The following is a 22,935-nucleotide window of genomic DNA, read 5'->3' as shown; positions in this document are numbered from 1 at the left end:
TTGTCTCCAGCACAAAGCCTCTGCCCAGCTGAGCTCTCCAGACCCAAGCCCTCGCCCCCAGGGCTGAGATTCCCCACCTCAGCCTCTCCCCAGCACTGCTGAGGGACCTGGGGCTCCACCAGAGCTTTGAGTGGAAACATCAGCTTAGGCAACAAAGCTTTGCTGTTATTTCTGGGCAAGAAGTGGGAAAACGGATGGGATCCAAGAGAGAGGAGCCTGGCTGTGAGACCTCGGGGCTGTTCAGGGTGTGAAGTCCAAACCCATGAGGGTCCTGAGCCTCTGCCGGAGATGTGTTTGCTGCAGGAAGGGAGGGGGAAATGGGAATCTCCCTGAGAGACAGAAAGGTCTGGGGAAATAAGTGCAAGGTGGGGAGTTAAACCCCCCTGAGCTCCACCAGGGTGGTGTCTCTGGTTCTTTTCACCTCGTGTGGGGACAGCTGATGGCCAACCTTCAGCCAGGGCAAAGCTGGGGAGTCCCTTGGGGTCAGGGGCCACCATCAGCAGTGGTTGGAGCCCAAGCAGTGATTTCTTTAGTTGCATTTGCTTTGCATTAAATATAATGGAAAGCAAAACATTGCTGAGGTTTTCTCCCAAAATTTTGGTTGCTGATTTAGAAGTGTGCAAAATTTTGCTCTGAGTGTCTCTCTCTGCTTTGGTTCTTTTTTATTCTGTTATCCTAAAGTTAGGACCTGGAGGGGACATTCCACTTTCATGCTGAACCAGAAAGTGTTTTTTGTGTTCCCTAGCTCTTTTCCAGAACATTTTGAGGCTCTATATGGACTTAGAGAACTGTAAACAATTTTTTTTTGGAAAAACCAAAAATCTCAAGTAGCTTCTGCAAAGCACAAGATATAATTTTAATCTACTTTACAGGGATGTTGGAAGGGATTAATTAGGCAGTTAATAATTAACCTGAGCTTTATGTTAGTGCAAAGTACTGAGTAAATCTATTCTTAAAGAAATTATGAGAAGTAATTACCTTCCAGAAATAAGAATCTGAAGAAGGGTCATGCAAAACTATACTGGAAGTGCTGGAAAAAGCTCAACCCCCCCATTTTTTTTTTCTCTTGTTTTGAGGAAATTGTACACTGAAGGTGGAATTAGTGACATAGCCAAGCTGAATATTCAATGAAAATTCCTACCCACAGATATGAACTATTCCCCCCTAGCTTTACAAACTTTTGAAGAACTTTCAACTTTTCCTTTTAAAAATACATTTTTGTTTCCCCTCCAATATGACTTTCATTTTTCTGTTCTGGCTTTTCTTTGTTTGTTGGTTTTGGTTTTTAATTTTTTTTTGTGTTTTTTGTTTTGTTTTGTAGGCCTTTTTGTTTGTTGGTTTTGTTGTTTTGTGGTGTTTATTTTTTGGTTTTTTTGGGGGGTTCTTTTAGTGTTTTTTTTTTTTTTTTTTTTAGTTTTTGTTTTGTTTTGTTTTGGTTTTTTGAGTTAGTTTTTTGATTGATTTTTTATTGGTTTTTTGGGGGGATGTTATTTCACTTCACCCTGCAGCTTCACCTTTCCCATTAAGTTAAGGCTCCAGTGAGCTGCAGGGGAGTGATGGCACAGAAGAAGATGAAGATGAAGAAGAAGAAGAAGAAGAAGAAGAAGAAGAAGAGGAAGAGGAAGAAGAAGAAGAAGATGAAGAATGAGGAGGAGGAGCAGGAAAACAGCAGAGGTCTCACCCCAACACGCGCCCACAAAGCCAAATTCCAGGAGGTCCCCCCGATGGCCCTGGAGGGATCCCCAAACCAGCTGCTGCCAGAGCCCTAGAGCAGAAAGGCCCCAAAGAACGTTTTGTGCTCCTTGGTGTAATCCACCAGCTTGATGTCACTCACGTTGACCATCAGCTTGTCTCCCACCTCCAAGGAGACAACAGCGCCCAGGTAGATGGGCTGGAACCAACCATTGCCGTTCTCACTGAGGGTCTTGGTGCCCGTCAGCAGCTGGGTGGGCTCGGGGTAGCTGTCAGTGACCTTGGTGATGATCTCAGTGACAGAGTTGGGCTTGTGGCCGCTCTCCACGGGCCCTCGGAAGGTGACCTGGGCGTACACGTAGTAGTCCCCGGACACGGGAATCACCAGGGCGTTGCTGGAGTAGTTCAGGTTGTTCTTGGTGAAGGCCAGGCCTCGCTTGTCTTCCCACTGCAGGATGGGCAGGTGGGTCCCCACGGCGCTGGCCAGGTCCTGCTTCTTCACTGCAGGGGGAGAGACAGGGACAGGAGGGTGGGTGAGTCAGGCACAGCCAGGGCGTGGGTGAAGCATGAGATCCCTGCTCCCAAGGGGGAGGAATTTAAACAGGGTTGTAGCAATGCATTTCCCACACCCAGCAAGTGTTTTCCTTACAGGGAAAAGTTTAAGACTCACCCTTTGCATTTCTTATAAGGTAAAGAACCCAGAAACTTCCATAGCTTTCTGACAGTGATTGGCTCAGGGCCAAGAGAGAAGCATCTGTTGAACCTTTTTGCTGCTCTTCAAATCCTGTATCTCTCCCTATTGGCAGCAAGCCAGATTGTCCCTCCTAAAACTTTCAGTATTTAAGAAGGAGCACAAAAGGGCTAAAGGGGATTTTTGGAGTGTTTCTAGCAGCTGTCAGAGGTTTGCTCAGATACCTGTGCATGGCTTTTCTTTTGTTTTCTGCAATGGTTGTTATTTTTCATTTATTAAACCTTTTACTTTAGAAAACACCTCTGAAGAGCAGCCTGGCTGCAATTATTTTAAGCCAATGTGCAAGGGCTGGACCCTCAGAGATTGATACATTTATAATTGGCTTATAAGACTCTGGCCGCCTGTTAACCTGTGTCACAGGGTGAGCAACACGCTGGGCAGAAATGCTCTTATTTCACAGCTGGGTGGGCTGCAGGACAAGTGTCCAGGGGTGTTTTCCAGGGTGGCCAGATCTGAGCTGTCAGGACTGAAAGCCAAGGCTGCTTTAGGGAGATCTAGGCGGTGTAAACTGTGCTGGGGGTCCTGGTTGTGGTTTTACCTTCCCACCTCACCCATTTCCAGAGGGAAAACCTTGTCCTTAAGGGACACCAGCACTGTGACACTTGTCCCATGCTTGTATCTAAAGGCTGGGGACAGGAAGAGGAAATTCTAAACTTTCTTTACCTTCAGCAGGGGCGGATTGCAATTCTGTTTCTTAAAAAGACACTGCTGAGCTGGCAAAATGTCCACACGATGTGTCACCAAGCACTGAGACACTTGGACTTCTCTTCCTGCCAAGCCTCTTCCTAAGGGGTTGGGGTTTCTCAGCCCTTGTCTTGATCTTCTCCTCCTGAGTGCTCTCAAGGACATCCTGAATTGCTTTTGGTTTACCAGGGTCACTGGATTTTAGCAAACACCCCACAGAACCCACTGTGCTTCAAGAGGTCCAATTGCAAAGCAGCACATTATATTTTAAACCATTTTTATCCTTCTCTTTCCCTTTTCCCTTTCTTTAATGCTTTCCTGGAAAAAAACACTATGTTTGGAGGCACTCTCAACATTCCTCCAGGCTTTTTTCCCCCACCCTTGTGGTGAGCTGACGACAGGCAGAGCTCCAGTTGCTGACCCCAGCATCAGTCTGATACAAGATGAGGCTGCAGGGGAAAAATTAGGGAATTGCTGCCCTATTGCCTTCACCTCCCCTTGGCCACTCTGATTTCTCACACACAACAGACAGGACAATAAACCCCAGCCCTTGCATGCTGCTCTGAAGGGAAGCAAGAATTGTCTCTGCCCTTTATTGACTGCCATGAAATTGTTGTGCTGAAAGAGCAGCAGTGGGAAGAAGAGGATTAAAAACTCACGAAGATTATCTCAGGTATTAAAATGAACCTGAAAAATGAATGATGAATGCTTAGAAAAGATTGAGAGGTCCAGGAACTGGGACGTTTCTTAATGAGCTGGTGTTAATGTTTAAAGTTGATTTTTATTCAGTATTTGGGGAAGGAGGGTGTGTGCATGGGAAGGGTGGGAAATGGAATGCAGAAGAAGGAAGGTTTGGAATTCCCTTGGCAGTAACAATTAGGTCTATTCTGGGTGAAATGAGACTCAGAAAAAGGAATGTGCTCCTGTCCCAGTGGCATGTTTCCCTCTTTTCCAATAATAAATAATCCATGAGGAGACAGGAAGGCTTTAGGAGTGCAATTCCATTTATACTCTCAGAGTAGCACAACAAAATAATGGCCTTTTTTTTAGTGCTGCTGATGTATCAAATCCTTCTGATTTTTTTCCCAGGAGGCAAAGTGGATGAGGAAAGTATTTCTGGGAAGGGGAAGACAGACAGGGATTGTGGCAGCAAGGACAGCTAAATTATAGAGCTATCACAAGGTTAGAGTCAATGGAGCTTGGACACAGAGAGGGGAATAAAAGAAAGTGAAAGTGGTCCTGGTTTCCCTTCATCCACCTCAGGACTGGTCTGAATCCTGGGAAAAGCTCAGCTGGCTTTGGGCCACTCTGAGGTTTGTAAGAACTTGGAGCAACACATCTCAGAGAGCAGAGGAAATCTTGTTTGAGGTGGGAAGGATGAGGAAAGATCAGAATATTTCCAGAAAATGTCCTGGGCTCTATTCCATCTCTGGAATTTTGGGGGAAATTTGAAGAGAAGCTGCCTGTGAAATATTCTTTTCTTGTAGAATGACACATTTCAAATGTCAATGACACTCAATTCCACAATGAATTTTTATATCAGTTATAAAATATATTTTATTAGTTATAGAATATGGTAAGATCTCAAATGAACCCCATGACTTCCTAACTTCTAGAATTAGTCAGGTTTCACGGCTTTAACCTTCCTCTTAGGATGAATCTCCTTCTATTGCTGCTCTCTATTACTTAAAGTTAATTACTTTTCCTTGTGCTTTCAGTAACAGTCAGGAGAATAAAATGAATGTTCAAGTGCTTTTTAATACAGAACAGCTCCTTTTCTAACAGCAGCAGTACTTTGTACTTGTCATTTATTTATTTATTTCCTAAATTCTGGAGCTCTACTTCCTGCAAATTTACCTATGATGCTAATTCTTGAAGGAATTAAAATCTGCTTTTAATAATGGATTCATTGCCACGGTTCCTTTTATTTTCTCACACACTATCAATTTCCTGCATCCCTTCATTCTCCTGTCCCAAATCTCTTTTGGTTCAGTTCCTTGCTGGAAAATCCCTGTTGCCTGTCAGATGTGGGATATATTTTGTGCTGGATTTGTGGGCTTTCTGCAGCTCTTAGCACCAATGGGAGAGCCTAATCCTGAACTCTGAGTCTCAGCAAGAGATTGGAGCCTATGGGGAAGCTCTTGTGGTGCAAGGTCCTGTGTCTGCAGGGTCTATGGTGCTCAAGTCCATGCCCTGAAGATTAAGGTAATTTGGAGGCAGAAATGATGCTCTGCCCAGATTTAGAGTGGGTTTGGGACCACTGCAGCACAAGGAGCACGAGCCAGGTCCTGGTCAACCACTGTGCCACAGGCTGGTGACAAGAGGGAACAAGCACTGCCCTGAATCCAACCAAATAAATGGGGAGGGCATGATGATGGCAAGGCAAGGAGAAACCCCAAATAAACATTAATGCACATGAGAAAATGGGCTTGGAGGGAGGTCTGAGCTGGGTATTGGCACATCTCAGTAGGTGAAGTCAGCAGGGAGAGGAGGTCTCCATTCCAGTTTGGATGAATAAAAATTCTCAGTGTGAGTTTAAAAGGCCAAGATCAGCTGGAAGATTTATCATAAAGGAACAGACACCAAAACATGGAGCCATTCTGCTACTGCCAATTAATCAGTGAATTCCCAAAGAACTTTATCTAATTCTCATTCCTCTCACTCATCTGTTCTCACCTGCACAATAGATGTGCCTAAAACTAGAAAAACACAGAAAAAAAGTTGTGGAAGAGATTTCCTGCAATTTAGGATTTGTAGTCTGCCACCCTCACATTGAAAAAGGCACTTGAGGTGGGGGAATGTAACAAAGACCAGGAGAATAATTATTCCTTCTACACTTTCTATGCACAAGTCATGGTTTCTGAGAAGAGAAAACCAGGGTAGAACCCAAGAAATTATTATGCACAGAGTTGAAAATGACAGGAAATATTTTCTACCAGCAAAATGCTGTTAGGCTGGGAAACTCATTGCCACAGGGAGAAGCACCAGGAATAAATCCAGGCTAAAAAAATATCAAAGGTAATCCATAGATTTTGGGTTCCTTGATGACTACATGGCACAGCACAGAAAGGAAAAATTCCCTTAACTTTGCCCTTTTCTTGCTCCTTTCTATGGCCAGCAGATACTGGCCCTCAGTGGAACACCAAAGAGGATGGGCACAGTCCATGGGAATGATGGCAAAGAGGTTTTTGCACATATGGTGCCAGAGGAAATTTGGAGAAAAGTGTTGGGTGTTTCCCTGTGGCAGCTGGGCTTTTGTGCAACCCAGGGAAGTTCCCAGCAGCAGAGCAGAGCTTTGGCTGCTCCTCTGAGTCACTGGAGCCTCTGGATCTCTGTGCTGTGGGGGACTCAAAAACCACAAAATCTCACAACAGCAGACATGGTCCTCTTGCTCTTTAAAACCTGCAGTAAAGCCAAGATGTGGCTGTGGATGAGGACAGGTCAGTTTTGGAGCTCCAGAAACCCTTTAAAACCTGCAGTAAAGCCAAGATGTGGCTGTGGCTGAGGCCAGGTCAGTTTTGGAGCTCCAGAAACCCCAGTGCCAATGAGGAAGGCACCAAGGATGGGCCTCAGGAAGGAGCTGGTGGATTAAGGAAAGAAAACTCTGCTGGGAAATGCATCAGCCCTGAGCTGAAGATTGCTTGAGCCCTGGAGGTGGGTTTGGATTGAGCTCTGCAGGAGGCTTTGTGAGAAGAGTCCCAGCACTTCCTGCATTCTCCAGGTTACAAAGTGCACCCTGGGGTGACACTCGGGGTGCTGGGGAAGCCTCTGCAGTGAGCTGGAGTTGGAGAGGAATAAATGGCACCAGGCCAGCTGGAAAACCCTTTGGCACTCACTCCATCCACACTGGAGCCAGACAGAGACTTTTCACTGGGAACACCTGAATTTTCCATGTGGGTGGAGCTGGCGAGGATGGGGGACGTCTCAGGGCAACGTCCTTGGTGTGGTGACAGCTTCAAGAGTGAGCTGGTGAGGTGGGGACCTTGGAGATGCTGGAAGCCCCTTGGAGAGGCATGGAAACATCTTGGAAATGCATGGAAACCCCTTGGAAAGGTATGGAAACATCTTGGAGAGACATGGGAACCTCTTGGAGAGACATGGGAACCACTTGGAAAGGCAGGATAACTCTTTGGAAAGGCATGGAAACTATTTGGAGAGGACTGGAAACTCTCCAGAAAGGAATGGAAACCTATTGAAAGGCATGGAAATCTCTTGGAAAGGCCTGGAAACTCTTTGGAAAGGCAGGATAACTCTCTGGAAAGGCAGGATAACTCTCTGGAAAGGCCTGGCAGCTCTTTGGAAAGGCCTGGCAGCCCACCCTGTGATAGGACGTGGTGATGGCACCTCCCTACCACAACACAAAGGCTTGGAGGGCTCAGCTTGGCGTTACCCTTTCCCTGCTTTCTCCGAAATGTGTCAGAGATTAGCTCACTGGAAACGGGGGGAGGATTTATGGGAATATGGTGAGAGTGGTCTGAGTTAGGCCTTGCAGAAAAATAAAATAAAACTGATTTGACCTGATTTTGCTCCAAAATTTGTGAATTCTTGCCAATTCACTGCTCCACAAGGGCTCACTTGGGCTCCCTCCCTGCCTCTTCTGGAGGATTTAGCAGATCACTGAGACATCAGGCACCTATTTCAGTTCAGTTACAGAAGCTGGTCAGTCAGTGAAAGAAGCAGCTTGGAAAAGTGGTGACATTAGTGTCAGCTGTCTCCTTCATGGGCCCTTTGCTACACACACACTGCACTCAGGCTGGCGTGCTCAACAAGGCAAAGCTGATTATTATGTCCCCCATTTTCCCTGCAGCACCTGCTCCTATCAGATCCACATGGACCAAGGATGAACCACAACATCTGCTGTAAAAAGGCTTTAGTAGTGAACAAGAATTACCTGTCAGGTGAGCTCGTGGCTTCTCTGCACTGGAAAGCGTGTCCGTAACTGAGGGAAAAGGAAAAAAAATGATGTGAGATTGTTTCCTGCTGTTCAATAATAAAATTACAGAATATCCTGAGCTGGAGGGATCCACCAGGATCACCCAGCCCCTGTTCCTGCCCAAAGCCCCACCAATCCCACCCTGGGCATCCCTGGCAGCGCTGCCCAAAGGCTCCTGGAGCTCTGGCAGCCTCGGGGCCGTGCCCATTCCCTGGGGAGCCTGGGCAGTGCCAGCACCCTCTGGGGGAAAAGCCTTTCCTAAGTGAACAAAATGTGAGAGGTGACTGATGCCCATGAGTGCAGGCACTCCCCCTTTCTGCTGAGGTCTGAGTCAGGAATTATTTGCTGTGATCTCTTATTGACACTCCTGAGGTTATAGAATGCAAACGAGGGAGTTTGTTAGACCTGCTGCAGCATCAACTGGGCACATTGTGGCTGTGTCCTGACCTGCTGGAGAGCCAACAGAGGGAAAGTGTGAGGAGCACAGCCTCCCAAATCCCTGCTTGGGAGTCCCACTGACCCTGCAGAGCTGTGGGGAAAGCCTGTGCCTGCACAACTTCACAGTCCAGGGGTCAGAAATGCCCCATTTCACTGTGGCCCCAGTTATCTCCCTGCATCTTCTCCCCCAGGTGTGGCCTGGCTGGATTGTCCCTGCAGGGGCTGGGGTGGTGAGGGCAGAGGGGAGGTGGGTGCTGGCATTGCCACCCCACAGCCCCCGCAGGGGAAAGGGAGACAAACTCACCTGCAGCTACTGCTCGTTGCTTCAGGAAGCGAGAGGGCCCCTCCTCGGTGACCTGCAGGGGACAGGGACAGGGGTCAGCTCAGAGGGTCTTGGATGAATTATCCCACAGTGTGGAACAGCTGCAGTAACATCAGTGAATTCAGAAGGAGCATTTTGGCATAAAGGTGAGCCCTGGTAAGTCCTTGCTTCACTGCAAGAAGTTTCTGCTGTTGGTTTAGAACTGCCTTCATCTCTGGAAGGGTCCAGGGCCCTTGGGGAGGTTTATTGAATTGTGGGGCTGGACAAGCCCTTGGCTTGACCGGGAGAGCAGCAGAGTGTGGATCAGCCAGCCCGCGGATGGTGACTGCCCCAGCTCTGTTCCAGCTCTGTTCCAGCTCTGTTCCAGCTCTGTTCCAGCTCTGCTGGAGCCCCTCTGCTGCTTGGAGCCTCTCCCGGCGCCCAGCCCAGGCCGAGCAAAGCGAGATCCTCCCCAAGGCAGGGCAGCTCTGAGCCTTTCCAGGAGCAAAGGTGTCCCCACAACACCAGCAGAGACTGAGGCAGGTCAGCTCCACCTGCCTCTCGTCCTGCACCTTTCTCATTCCAGACTAAGCCTGTTCCTAAAGTCTGTCTGGAATTTTGGGCGCCTTCGTGGGGTGGCGGGAGCTGAGGGAGCGGCCGCGGGGTGTGCTCTGCTGCTCTGAGGCCTGGGAAGGCTCAGCCCTCCTCCCCTCTGCAATTCCCTCCTGGAGCTGAACCCTCCCGGTCCCCTCAGGACACGGCCCCGGGTCACAGAGGGACAGCGCCTGGCCCTGAGTCACCTGCTGAGCCTCCTGAGCCACCGGGGCACGGCCGGCGCCGGGCAGCTCCGGAGGGACAAGGCTGTGGGGTGATGTGGGGTGATGTGGGATGGTGTGGGATGGTGTAGGATGGTGTGGGATGGTGTGGGGTGATGTGGGATGGTGTGGGATGGTGTAGGATGGTGTGGGATGGTGTGGGGTGATGTGGGATGGTGTGGGATGGTGTAGGATGGTGTGGGATGGTGTGGGATGGTGTAGGATGGTGTGGGATGGTGTGGGATGCAGTGGGATGGTGTGGGATGCAGTGGGATGGTGTGGGATGCAGTGGGATGGTGTGGGATGGTGTGGGATGCAGTGGGATGGTGTGGGATGCAGTGGGATGGTGTGGGATACAGTGGGATGGTGTGGGATGGTGTGGGATGGTGTGGGATGGTGTGGGATGGTGTAGGATGGTGTGGGATGGTGTGGGATGGTGTAGGATGGTGTGGGATGCAGTGGGATGATGCCTCTGCATCTGGCCTCGTGGGGCTGTAAGAAGCAGCCTAAACTGTGCTGACCCTCAGGATTAACCCTCAGGATTGACACTCAGACTGACCCTCAGGATTAACCTCAGGACTGACCATCAGGATTGACCCTCAGGACTGACCCTCAGGATTAACCTCAGGACTGACCATCAGGATTGACACTCAGACTGACCCTCAGGACTGACCCTCAGGATTGACACTCAGACTGACCATCAGGACTGACCCTCAGAATTGACTCTCAGGGATGTCAGGAACCCCCATCCCAGACAGTCTCTCAGGGTCACATGGGGCTGGCACAGAGTGTTTTATGGACAGCCACCAAAACCACACTGAATAAACTGAATAAACAGAACGAACTGAATAAACAGAATAGACTGAATAAACTGCCCCTGGTCAGCTCTTAGTGAAGGATTTGATGCACTTTGCCCAACAAAAGGCTGAAATAATATTAATATGTAGAAGCGGAAGCTGTCTCCTGCTGTCTCACACAGCTTCGAACACTGCAGGAGAAGGAGAAAAGAGATCATTTATATTGGCTGGGGAAGGGGGATGTTTGTGGAAGGAGAGTCAGCCTGCCTGGGGTTGGGGACTGCTGGCTGCTCCAGTAAACCCACAGATAGTTTAATGTTTTACTGGAAGTAAACATCCGTGTGCTCCTGCAGAAAAGTCATTTCTAACATAGTTGTTTCATGCGTTGGGGAAAAAATGGAGAAGGAAAACAGTAGGGGAAAATCTCTTTTTTTTTTTTTTTTTTTTTTTTTTAATTATTATTCCTTTGCCTACCTGTAGAGAAATGTGTGGCCCAGCCCCAGCAGCCTCCTGGCAGAGTGGTGTGAAAGTCCAGTGTGGGGCTGAGGGAAAAGTGATGCTGTGCTCTCCAGGAGATTTCTGAGATCATTCTGAGACCTTTCATTATGTGTAAGGACTTTCAAAGTCCTGCTTTCTGTGGTGACTAACCATGAGTGCTCTGATGATGTGACTCAGTCACAGCCAGGAGAGTCTGTCCCTGCCCTGGTGGGAAGCACAAGGTCAGAATTAAGGATTTCCCTCACACATTCCCTGCTTTCAGCCAGGTGTATTCACCTAGGAGTATATTTAAACATCCCTTGTGTGACATTTCCTACATATTTCCCAAGTGACCAATTCTCATTAGTGATCCCATTCTCTAAGGATTCTGCAGCCAGCTAAAAAATCAATCCCAAACCTACATTTACAAACGTAACTTCTGTGGAAGTGTTTACATACTTGAAGCCGAACTTGTATAAACTTGGATGTTGCAATCCAAACAGAAGTGGCAGGAAAATGGGAAGGAGAGCAAGAAGAATTCTGCTTCTTTACAAAAGATAACAAAAAGGTTTTGTCTAAACCTAAATTTACTTGTTTCCTAAGAAACCCAGCTGGAACCTCCTTTTGCAGGAGGTGCATTCAGAGATGCTGAAGGACAGAGCAGAGAGAGCAGGGGGATAGAGCAAGGTGGGAAATTATTCTGTTGCTTGCCAAAGGTGTGGCTGTTCTTTTTTTTCCCTAATTGTGCTATCCCTTAAGGGTGTCAAAATAAAGACAAATCTCCTACAGGAAATGTTTTAGCAGTAGACAACGCTGCATAATGGCCAGGTGTCAGTAAAGCTTGTCCTGAATAGGCACAGAGGTTGTGCATTGATGGGGAGGGAGAACTGAGCAGCACCAGGCAATAGAGAGAGCATTCACACAATCAGTGCTTTTCTCTCTTTCTCCTCCTTGCTCAGCAGTGATTCTGAAAAGTTCACAGCCTCGGTTTTCCCTTTGGTTACTGTGGAGAGCCCAACCACTGAGTGATGCTGAAAATCCCACCCTGAGCTGGCTCACAGATATTTGGGCAGGCAGCTCTCAGTGCCCTGGGGGTTGCTGTGTGCAGGACACTTCTGGTGCCACAAATGTCCGAAAGCCTCAGAGCATTTATATCCAGATATTGCTAAACCCCAAAAGAAGGGCTGACATCCAATGGCATGGGAAGAGCAGCTGGCACTACAGGTAGAGGGACTGAGAAGCAAAACACCCCCAGCTCCTGCACCCACTCCATTTTCAGCACTGTTTCACAGGGAGGATCTCTGCAGCTCATCTGCAGTACATAACTCCCAATTTTTCTAACTGCAGAGATGCTGTGTGGTGTGGGCTGGGAATTTTTGGTAGGAACTAGTCTGTGCCAGTAAAAACTGGCTTCAATCAGAACATTTTGCTGCCCAGTGGAAGCCTGTACCCACAGGGAATGGTTGCATCCCACAGCCAGGCAGGGATTTTACTGGTGCTGGCTTTGGAAGGGGAATCCCAACACCTGGGCCCATCCAGGTGTGTTTGCTGCTCCTCCCCAGGCCTCTCTCCTCCCCCAAAGATCAGGAAGCCTTTTGACGCTCTCCTTCCTTTATGGGCAGGCCATGAGGGCAGAATTCTCCTGGGATTTGTTGCCAGCTTTCTGGCAGGATCCAGGTGGAGCCTCTGGGATTTTCAAGTTCCTCCTGCCCTGCAACAGGTCCCTTCTCCACTGCCAGCTGACACGGCACAGACTTGGCACACAGGTGCATGCCCAACCCTTGGGACAGGGTTTGGAATTCCTCTTGATGCTGCTTGTGGCCCTGACATGCCAAGGATGCCATGAAAAACAAAGCCAAACACAGCTTCTCCAGGCCACAGGACTCGATGCCATGCTCAGTGGGATGCTGAGGCAGCCAGAGCTGCTCTCCTGTGCCATGCCATTGATGGCTTTGGGAGCTCACACTGAAACTTGGCTTCCCTTTGAGGCAGGATGACCCTTCCTCTGGCAGGGCACCACTAATAGACATTTCCTGCTAGTAAACACGAGCCACATGCTCTGGTTTGAAAAACTCAATTTCCTCTCCTCGCTCTGGACTGCAGCATAAAAGAAAGTGATTTCTCTTTCCCAAAGGAGCAGTGGAGGGAGCCTGGATGGTGTCCAGGGAAAACCGTCATTAGGCTGGAATTATTCACTCAAGATGCATCGTACCATGACACAGAGAGAACACTGCTGGCCCACACATGTTGCTGCAGTGACATAACTTGCCCTGCTCTTTCCTGAAAAGGACATTTCCAGCCAAAGAGGTGACTTTGCATCTCTTCAGAGGCACCAGGTGACACCACATGCAGGAAGGGATGACCAAAGTGCCTCACCCCGTGGGCAGCCTGCCCAGGGACACACCCCTGTTGCACAAACCTTCCCGGGCTTCCCTTCTCCTCCTTGCTCCAGGAAGCACTCAGGAATTTACTCCATCTGCTCCTCACCTGCTGAGTCCCTCCTTCCTCCCAGGGCTGTCCCCAGAGCACTAGAAGGTGACAATTAGGTGTGGGCAGAGCTCTGTGAGGCAACCAGAGGACTCCTCCCGTGGGCTGCAAGGGTCAGGAGGCCAGTATTCATCTGGGGCAAACTGGGGACTGCACACCCATGCCAGAGTGCACCCACACCCCCAAACCAGTGCCCCAGAGAGCTCTGCCACACAGGGCTGGTCCCAAAACTCCTGAGCCGAGCTGTCCATGGGGCACATGAGCACGGAGCCATTTAGCAAACTCCGAATGCAGAAATGCAGAAAGACATTTTCCTGAGAGCTTTTACGTCCAGAAATATCCCCACCACCCTGAACCTGCAGGCTCCTGGGGGCCGTGGCTCCTTGGGGCATTCCCAGCCGGCCACACAGTCAGACACATCCAGCCCCCTGTGCTGTCCTGCTGGATGACACCCATGAACACAGAGAGCAGCAGAGCGAATGAAAAATCGGGAACAGGCAGGGCCCAGCTGAGGTGCAGCTCCTCCCACGGCACCCCGGGCACCCAGCCAGCCCCGATGACTTTCCTTTTCCTCCCTGGGACCCACAGAGGTTGTAACTCCTCTGATCACCTCGTAACATCATTGTGGAAACATTACGTGTTGCTAATTGGGAGCAGGTGCATGGGAATGCACACCAGCGTTGCAATTCCGACCCTTTGCACAGCACTTTTCCTCTTAAGAAGCCAAACCCACTCATAAAAATACTTTTCTCTGCTAACCCTGCCAACAGGATGACGAGCCAGGGATGCGTTGGATTGATTAGACAAGTTAAATTAAACAAGTTAAATTTTATTATTCTTCCGCTCCAAGACTGTTTTGAGGCTGAACCGTTCTGCTCTCGTGGGACACACACAAACCCAGAGCAGCAGCACAGACTGCCCGAAAAAACACCTCATGTCTTTTACTCCTAGTCACAGCTTTTCACGCTCCTCCATGCTTCAGCCTCTGCTGTAATTCCACATTTCTGGAACTGAAGCCCCCCCAGATCCTCAGAGAACGTGCCCAGCCCCTGAAGACAGCTGTGCTCTGCAGGTAGGGCAGCCCGGCTTTCCACAGCTGGAACCAGGGCAGGGACAGGGACAGGGCAGCATCACAGCTCAAGGAGCTGCCAGATTTCCCAGCCCGAGGGGCTGCACCAGGTGAGAGCCGGGTGAGACAGAGGATGCTGCAGCCTGAGCTCGGCATCCCCCGGGCAGCGCAGCCTCGGGGTCACAGCGGGGCCGGCACAGCCCTGGGAGCCACCAGCGGCTCTGAGCCTCCCCAAACACCCCCGGGCTACACGCGAGGCAGGTGACAAACCTGCCTTCCAGGCCACTGAAAACCAAGCCCCATTTCTCATAACCAGCTCGCTGGTTAACGAGGAATTTCAGACCCGAAGCTAAAATTCGAAGCTTAATTCACCAGATCTACAGCCTGGGGCATCCCTGCTGAGCTCGCAGCCTCCCGTGGGCACTTGCAGGAGGAACAGAGCAGCGTGGAAGGGAGCTGGAAGCAGCACAGCACAAGTTTGCAGGGCTGGGAGCAAAGGGAGTGTGGCTGTCTGCCAAAGGAGAAGAGCTGAGGAGAGTCGGGACTGAGAGAAAGTTTTAACGGGGAGCTACAAACAGAATGCGAAGTTTAGGGTCAGGTTGCCTTAACTGTCTCAAATCAGATCTCTGCAGAAGTTCGCGTTAAAAGAATTATTAATTATTATTAATTATAATAATTAATAATCCACCAAAGCTGTAGCTGTCAGCCCAGTGACGGGTGCCTGAGCCACTGACATCAGCAGCTCTTCCTGAAATTAGGCACTGTGAGAGGAAACCACAGATCTAACCCAAAAGAAAGGAGGAAAACGAGCCATAGAGTCAAAAATCTGGCCGAAATCAGTGCAGAGGCACTGATTTCCACCAATCACTGCTTTCCTTTTTAACCATCCTCTGCAGCGCAGCAATAAAAAGTTTTAAAGCCACGTACTCCGCTTGCGACCTCGGCGAAAGTGAAGGAACCGTTAAGTTAAAAAAAAAGAACGAGCGATAATCAGATTCATCCTCGCGGCAAGCAGATGCCCTGGAACGGCAGAAATTCACCCGGAGCACGGCAAGAACTCCAGGCAGGCTCGGTCGGGACGGCGCTCGGGTGCGCCCGTGCCTTACCTGGCCGCCGCAGGAGCCGGGCGCCCGCAGGTTCCCGAGCAGCAGGTACGCGGTGGGCAGCAGCAGCAGCAGCACGGCCAGCAGACAGAGCAGCAGAGCGCAGCGGATCCTCCGCAGATCCCTGCGGAGCTGCATCCCGGCGCCGGCAGCCTCCGGGCACATCTCCGCGACGGGCTCCATGGCAGCAGCGCCGGGCTCGTCCTGCCAGCGAGCCGGGCACCGACAAACCTCTTGTGGCGTCTGGCCCGCATGGAGACCCCCATTTAAATAAGATCTGTCCGAGTGTGGGAAGGCACCGGCGCGCACACCCTCCCTCCCTCGGCAGGAATGCGCCGCCTACAATAGAAACCGAGGCGGCAGGAGCGGCGGGAGCTCCCCGCGCTGCCCGCGCCGGTCCCGCTGCCGAGCGCGCTCCTGCTCCCCCCGAGCGCCGCACAAGGAAGCCGGGAAAGTCCCGCTGGGTGGGACCAGGAGCGGCCCCGCTGCCGGGCTGGAGGAGGTCCGCAGGCTTTTCCGCCTGGCAGAGGGAACGTGAAACCCAGGGGAGTGAAAGTGAGAAGCAGGGAGAGCCCGGCAGTTTCTTCTTTCCCAGAGAAAGGGGAAGAGGGTTTTGGGGAAGATGAGATGACACGAAGAGAGTGACCCCAAAGAAGGGGTCCGGTTCTCTGAAGTGTTGCTTCACACCCCTCGTTTTAGCAGAATTCACAGGAGGCTGCCCGTTGCTCGATGTGCACTTTTTGCACCAAACCGTCAGGACTTAGACCCAAATTCGGATGTTTGTCTGCTCCGGGGCTCATCTTCTCCAAAATCATCTTAATTACATCTTAACAAAACATTGTGCTGTCACAGGAGTCTGTTATTGCTGCCTGGAAGAGTGTGATTTTACAGTGCTTGGGGGAACAAGGACGTCAGCCTTACCTGACAGAGAGGGGCTGCAGCCTGTGGGGACCCCTGGAGCTGATCAGCAGTACAACCAGGAGGAAAAGCTCTGCCGGCAGCTGAAGCCCAGCTGGAAGGGGTTGCTGTATCCCAGAAGGGTTCCTGTATCCCAGGAAGGTTTCTGTATGCCAGGAAAGTTCCTTCCTTACTGTAATGGTTTCACTACCACACTTGCTCCCTGTCACTCTGCAGCAGCCCTGCCTCCCCAAGGAAATCCACTCATTTAGGAATTGCTTGGCATGGAGTTGTTGCCATCTAGACTTGCCCAGACTGTTGAAATGGGATTTTTTTTTTTGTCCCTAGGAAAGTTCTCATTAAAACAGAAACTTTCTTTGATGTATATGTGTACACACAGTGATGTGCAGGAACTTCTCCTTTTTCCCTGGGTAGAGAAAGAGTCTGGAAACTTCAACATTTTCTTTAATGAGACAGGTTTGGTTTCACCCACCTCCCCATGAAAAGCATTTCAGATTTGGGTTTTTAAAAAATAAGATCAAAGAAAGAGAACGGTTTTCTCATGTCCCAGGCTGTCTGTAGCATCCCTTTCCCTCATAAAAATCCAGCCAGCTCTTCTCACTTCAATGACGCTGCAAAAAAATGTTCCAATTGCAATAATTGGGTGCAGCTCTTGCTAGTCTGGAGAGCTACAAGTCATGCTCTGAGAAGAACATGTAGTTTGGTCATCGAGGCTGAATGAGGCTGCCAGCAGCAAGGATGGGATCTTTGCCAGCAGAGCAGACAGTGAAGAGACCAGGGAAAGAAAAATTACGAAAGAGCAAGCAAGAAATAGTGAAAAGCAGGATGGTTTAGGGAGATAAGAGAGAATCCTAGAATGGTTTGGGTTGGAAGGGATCTTAAAAGTCCCCCAGTGCCACCCCTGCCGTGGCAGGGACACCTCCCACTGTCCCAGGTCACTCCAAGCCCCAATGTCCAGCCTGGCCTTGGGCACTGCCAGGGATCCAGGGGCAGCCACAGCTGCTCTGGGCACCCTGTGCCAGCCCTGCCCACCCTGCCAGGGAACAATTCCTGCCCAATCTCCCATCCAGCCCTGCCCTCTGGCAGTGGGAGCCATTCCCTTTGTCCTGTCACTCCAGGCCCCTGTCAATCTTCTCTCTCCATCTTCCCTGTTGGCCCTTTAGTCCCTGCAAGGCCACCCTGAGCTCACCCAAAGCTTCTCCTCTCCAGGTGAACACTCCCAGCTCTCCCAGCCTTTCCTCCCAGCAGAGCTGCTCCATGCCTCTGATCCCCCTGGGGCCTCCTCTGGATCTCTCCAGCAGCTCCAGGTCCTTGCTGTGCTGGCCCAGGGCTGGGGCAGCTCTGCAGCTGGGCTCTGAGCTGGGCACAGGGGCACAGGGGCACAATCCCCTCCCCTGCTGCCCAGGCTGGGGCTCAGCCCAGGGCAGGGGGCTCAGGGCTGGGGCAGCTCCAGCTGTCAGCCAGCACAGCTTTGTAAAGCACCAAAACCCATGGGCTCCAATCCCAGCCAAACCACATCACTCCTGTCAGACCTTAGACAAGTGTCTGACTCTGTTTCCTTCCCTAATTCACTGTTTGTTTTCATTTAGACTGTAAACCCTTGGGGAAAAGGACTGCTTTTACAGGGCCCAGATCTCATTTCAGGGTAGGTGTGGCTCCATTTACCCTCAAATAAAATCTCATATCTCTATGAACTGCTGTGTAGACAAGTGATCTGTTTTTTACCTTTTTAATTTTTTTCTGGGGTCCCAGTTGCATATTCGAGGTCAAACTACTAAAAAAAATATGGTACTAATATTTTGACCATGAGTCAAAATGAGTGTCAAAGTTATTTTTCTCTTCACTGTGAGTGCTACAAAAGGCTTAAAATACATTCAAGGCATGGGCCTTACCAGCAGATGGACACAGATATCTTCAGGGAATACCCACGAGTTTATTTTTACTTTATTTGCCAAGGATTTCCAAGGTAGCCGGCTCTCAGTTACAACAGCTTGTGAGAGCTTTTACTGGCCTCAGCCTTCTTGCAGTGGTGACCTGCAAACCTTGGGCTGGAAGAGGATGAGCAGCCAGAGCCTCTGGAGATGAGCTGGGAACAGGCTCATGCTCTGCCCTTGGCCTTGAGGCTGAGCTGAGAATTTGCTCTTAAGGATCCCAAGAGAGGGAGGAGAAATTTCTTTTTTCTTGTGCAGACAAGTGTGCCTGGCAGGCAGGAGCCTGGTGCTTGCCAGGAGCGGACTCTCTCAGCAGGGCAGGAGAAACCCAGCACTGGGAGGCACTGGGAGGCACTGGGAGGCACTGGGATGGGTTGGGAGGCACTGGCATGCATTGGGAGGCACTGGGAAGCACTGGAAGGCACTGAGACACACTGGGAGGCACCGGAGGCACTGGGAGGCACTGGGAGGCACTGGGATACACTGGGAGGCACTGGGATGGATTGGGATGCACTGGGGGCACTAGGAAGCACTGAGAGGCACTGGGAGGCACTGGGAGTCACTGGGAGGCACTGGGATGTTCCCCAGCCATCCTGGCTGCAGGACACACATTGGGTGTAGCTTTGGTTTTGTACCTGAGGAGTTTTGGTTTTCTGAAATTCTTTTCCCAGGGAATTTTCTGTAAACAAGAAAAGTGTCTTTTGTAACTCTACCTGTTTTCATTTCACTTCCCAGGAGGGATTTCTTCTCGATGTCCCTCTGGTCTGACCAATGTGATTGAAGAGGTTTTGTCTTTGTTTCACCAATTGATTTGGTCAGTGTAAAATAGTATAAAAAGGAAACACAACCCAAAAATAAAACAGTTATTTTCAACCTTCTGAAATTCAGAGTCTGTGTCATTGTGGGGTAAAACAGCATCAGCTGGTGGCCTTGGGGCCCAAGTGGTCTCACCTTTCCTGTGAAAGGGTCTGGACCAGGGCACTCAGGGCACGGGCAGGGACGGTCCCGCTTGGCTGCCAGCCGTGTCACATCATGTCACATCATGCCACCCTTCACACGTCTCCTGCTACTCCCCATTTGTCCCCAGCTCCTCTCTCTCAGCCCAGCCTCTTGTGCAAAATCTCCTGCTCTTGTCAGACATGTCCCAGCCTGTGATCCTTGAGTAGTTTCTACTGATAAGGGCGATCTGCAGGGGTTACCAACCCCTGCCACAGATCAGTGAGTTTTGGAGTGGGCAGATGTTCTGCTGGGGAGTTACCGTGGGGCTCAGAGATGTTTTTGAAGACTTGGAAAATATGAAAGGAATTAGGCATCCAAAGAAAACAGCTTGGCACCAGGGCATGTCACTGTGTGCTGAGTTTCCTCTGCTGCCTGGAGTGCTTTTTGTTCTCCCTGCGTGTTTGTGCCTGATGTGTCTGAGGGCATTTTGTCTGAGGACAAGCTGGATCACATCTAGAGTGAGCACAGAGAAGTGCACAGGGATGGTCTGACAGCCCTTCCTGTCTTTAGTGTTGGAAAATGCTCCTTATATTGACTCTTTATTCATTCCCTGTGTACATCAGGCACTGCCTGTGTGCAGTTTTTAGGCTCATCATGACGAGAAGGATGTTGGAGCATGTCCAAGGAGCTGGGGAAGGGGCTGGAGCCCCAGGGGAGGCTGAAGGGGCTGGAAAGGGGCTCAGCCTGGAGAAAAGGAGGCTCAGGGGGGACCTTGTGGCTCTACACAAGTCCCTGACAGGAGGGGACAGCCGGGGGGGTCAGGCTCCAGCCCCTCAGTAATAAATGACAGAAGAAGAGGAAACAGCCCTGAGTTGTGCCAGGGGAGGGTGAGGCTGGATATAGGGAGGAATTTCTTCATGAAAAGATTGTCAAGCCCTGGCACAGAATTCCCAGGGCAGTGGTGGTGTCACCATCTCTGGAGGGTTTTAAAAGCCACGTGGATGTGGCACCTGGAGACGTGGCCTAGTGGTGGCCTTGGCAGTGCTGGGGGCAATGGTTGGATTTGATGACCTTGGAGGTCTTCTCCAAGCTGAACAATTTTATAGTTGGATGATTCTGTGTCTGTGTTTTAAGTTTTGAAGCTTGCACTGAGTGTGGAGAATTCTTGAGCATTCAAAGCCCATTTTTCATGTTTTCTAAGGGCTTTCAAAGTGATTTTTTTTCACTGTGCTTAGTGTTTGATTGGCACCACCATTTCTGCTGGATCTTAGAGACTGCCCACAGGGAGACAAAGCACAGAGCATCCCTCGGCTGGGAGGAGAGGGGAAATCAGAGTGTGAGTTTGTTCCCCTCGATCTCATAATTTTCTTTCTGCTTGGTCTTTGTTGGGATCATCTGCAGTCTCCCACCAGAGGCTTCATGTGTCAGAGGTGCTGGAGGGAAGGCAGAGGGATGGCAGGGCTTGATGCCTTGGGGAGGCTGAGCTGGAACAGAGACTGGACAGAGCCAGAGAATAAAGTAGGGATTTATTGAAAGGCCTTTAGGACACACCTTGGGCAGGACAAGAGCCTGACCAGGGCTACACCCAAGGTGGACCCAAAATGGGCACAAAATGGACAAAAGGTCACGAGGTCTCACACTTTTATAAGTTTTGGTCCATTTGCATCTTGGGGTTTAATTGTCCCATTCCAGCTCCAGGCTGTGAGGTCCCATCCTGCTTGTCCCTCCCTCCAGCCCACCCTTGTTTGTGCTTTGGGCTGAAAGTTGTCCTTGGAGCAGGAGAAGGATTTGTTTTGTGTCCCTGCTGTGTGCAGAGCTGAGTGACACTGACTGTGAGCTCAGAGCTGCACCCCTGGGCACCACAGAGTCTGAAAATCTGAAAGCTCAGACTTCAGGCATCAGGCTCCCCTTGGCATGGCCAGCTCGGGCTGTCAGCCGTGCTGTGGAAGGGGTTTTGGGTGGACACGGGCAGGGCTGTGTCCGGAGGGGCTTTCCGAGGTCACTGCTCACCCTGGCACAACTCCCGACCCCCAGTGAGCACAAGTGGGGCAAACCCAGGCGCTGTGTGGAAACATCCCCCGGTCAGACTGGGTTTGGCAGCGGGCAGATGGGGACCAGCTCCTGGAGCAGGTGGGATGACACAAGACGGGAAGGAGTGGGAGGCTGCGGGACTGTTCCCCACCTCAGCCTCCGTGTCCCTCCTGTGACCTCCCACCTGCCAGCCGCTCCTCCTGCCACCGCTCTTCCCTGTCTCCCACGCGCGCGAGGGAGACGCTGGGCTGGGCGCTGCCGAGGTGTCAGGAGCTGGAAGGAATGTCGTGGCCCAAAGGGATGCTGCTCCCACGTGTCCTTGGCTGCAGCCCGCGGCTGCGGGGGAGGCCGGGGCTGTGGGACTCCGGGAGAGCCCGGCAGGGTAAATCCCCGGTGTGTCCCCTCTCGTGTGTGCTGGGGAAAGAGAGGATGACATGGACAGCCTGGAATTCCGGTGGATAGAGCGGCTGCACGGGGCGCCACTTCTGCCGGAGCTCTGTAGGAAGGTTTGTACCGTCGGGCACGGCTTGGCTGGACATCTCCCCACTGTCTGCAGCTCAGGCCGGGCAGCTGGCTCTGTGAAGCGCTGTGGTCCAGGGCTGGGCTGCCCTCCTTGCTGTCCGCGGCACACGCTGCAGCGAGGCGGAGCCTTGCCCCGACCCCAGCCCGTGTGCTCCCCGTGTCCGGGCGTCCATCGGAGCCAGCACAGCCGCCGGCTGCTGATGGAACAGCATCTGCGGGACGTGGCTCTACGTGACAGATGCAAACAGAGGCAGAAAATCTGGTTACACAGCGCAGTGAGTGGTGATTCCGTAGAAGGGATTATATGGCGTGGAACAATGACTTCGTCACTGCCTTTCACACGTCACGGCTGAGCACAGCTGAGCTTTCCCTTTCCCTTCGCCTTCTTTGGGAGTGATGCAGCCCAGAGCTGTCCCAGGGGAGCAATGGAACCGCAGGATCTTGCAGCTCGCTGGCTCCAGACTCCGAATTTCTCAAGCAGAGCAGTGGTCTGAGGTCATGGTCACAGCCAGTAGTGAAAAACACTACAAACACTAAAACCCTCTAAAACACTTCAGCTCTTGAGCTCAGTCTGCCAAAGCTTTGTTTTCCTTTTGACACAGGTCTTCAAGTTTTAGGCTGCTGCTGAAGTGAATGCTGTAAAAACCCAGAGGGTGGGGATTGTGTTCTTTCCCTGCAGGGATGCCCCATGTTCCCCCAGACAAAGCCTGCTGCTCACAAAGGCACCAAGTCTGCCAAAACACCCCCAGGCATGGCTGGAGTGCCAAGTGGCACAGCCGTGTGGCAGCTGGGCGAAGGAGCCAGAGCTGAGCACAGCCAGGGTGCCACTTTTGTGTTTCTGCACCCTCAAAACCACAGGGCATCCAGCCAGGGTGCCATTCTCCTGCTCCTGCTCCCCAAACCACAGGGTATTGAGCCAGGGTGCCATTCTTGTGTTTCTGCATCCTCAAAACCACAGGGCATCCAGCCAGAGTGCCATTCCTGTGGTCCTCAAAACCACAGCACATCAAACCCTGTGCCATTTTCCTGCTCCCCAAACCACAGGGT

At 51.1% G+C, this 22,935-nt stretch overlaps 1 protein-coding gene across 1 annotated transcript; it reads right to left on the bottom strand.

The window, feature by feature from the left end:
* Positions 1 to 1,487: 1,487 nt before the first annotated feature.
* On the bottom strand, positions 1,488 to 15,797 carry TNFSF15 (TNF superfamily member 15). Its single transcript, XM_066333051.1, has 4 exons — positions 15,551 to 15,797; positions 8,803 to 8,854; positions 8,019 to 8,066; positions 1,488 to 2,193 (listed from the first exon to the last, which is right to left on the bottom strand). Exons 1-4 carry the CDS (start codon positions 15,728 to 15,730, stop codon positions 1,766 to 1,768), a joined length of 708 nt encoding a protein of 235 aa, XP_066189148.1. The 5' UTR covers positions 15,731 to 15,797; the 3' UTR covers positions 1,488 to 1,765.
* Positions 15,798 to 22,935: the final 7,138 nt, after the last annotated feature.

This window comes from Sylvia atricapilla, chromosome 19, assembly GCF_009819655.1.
Source record: "Sylvia atricapilla isolate bSylAtr1 chromosome 19, bSylAtr1.pri, whole genome shotgun sequence".
NCBI classification, from domain to species: domain Eukaryota; kingdom Metazoa; phylum Chordata; class Aves; order Passeriformes; family Sylviidae; genus Sylvia; species Sylvia atricapilla.
This window is presented reverse-complemented; position numbering and strand designations above follow the sequence as displayed.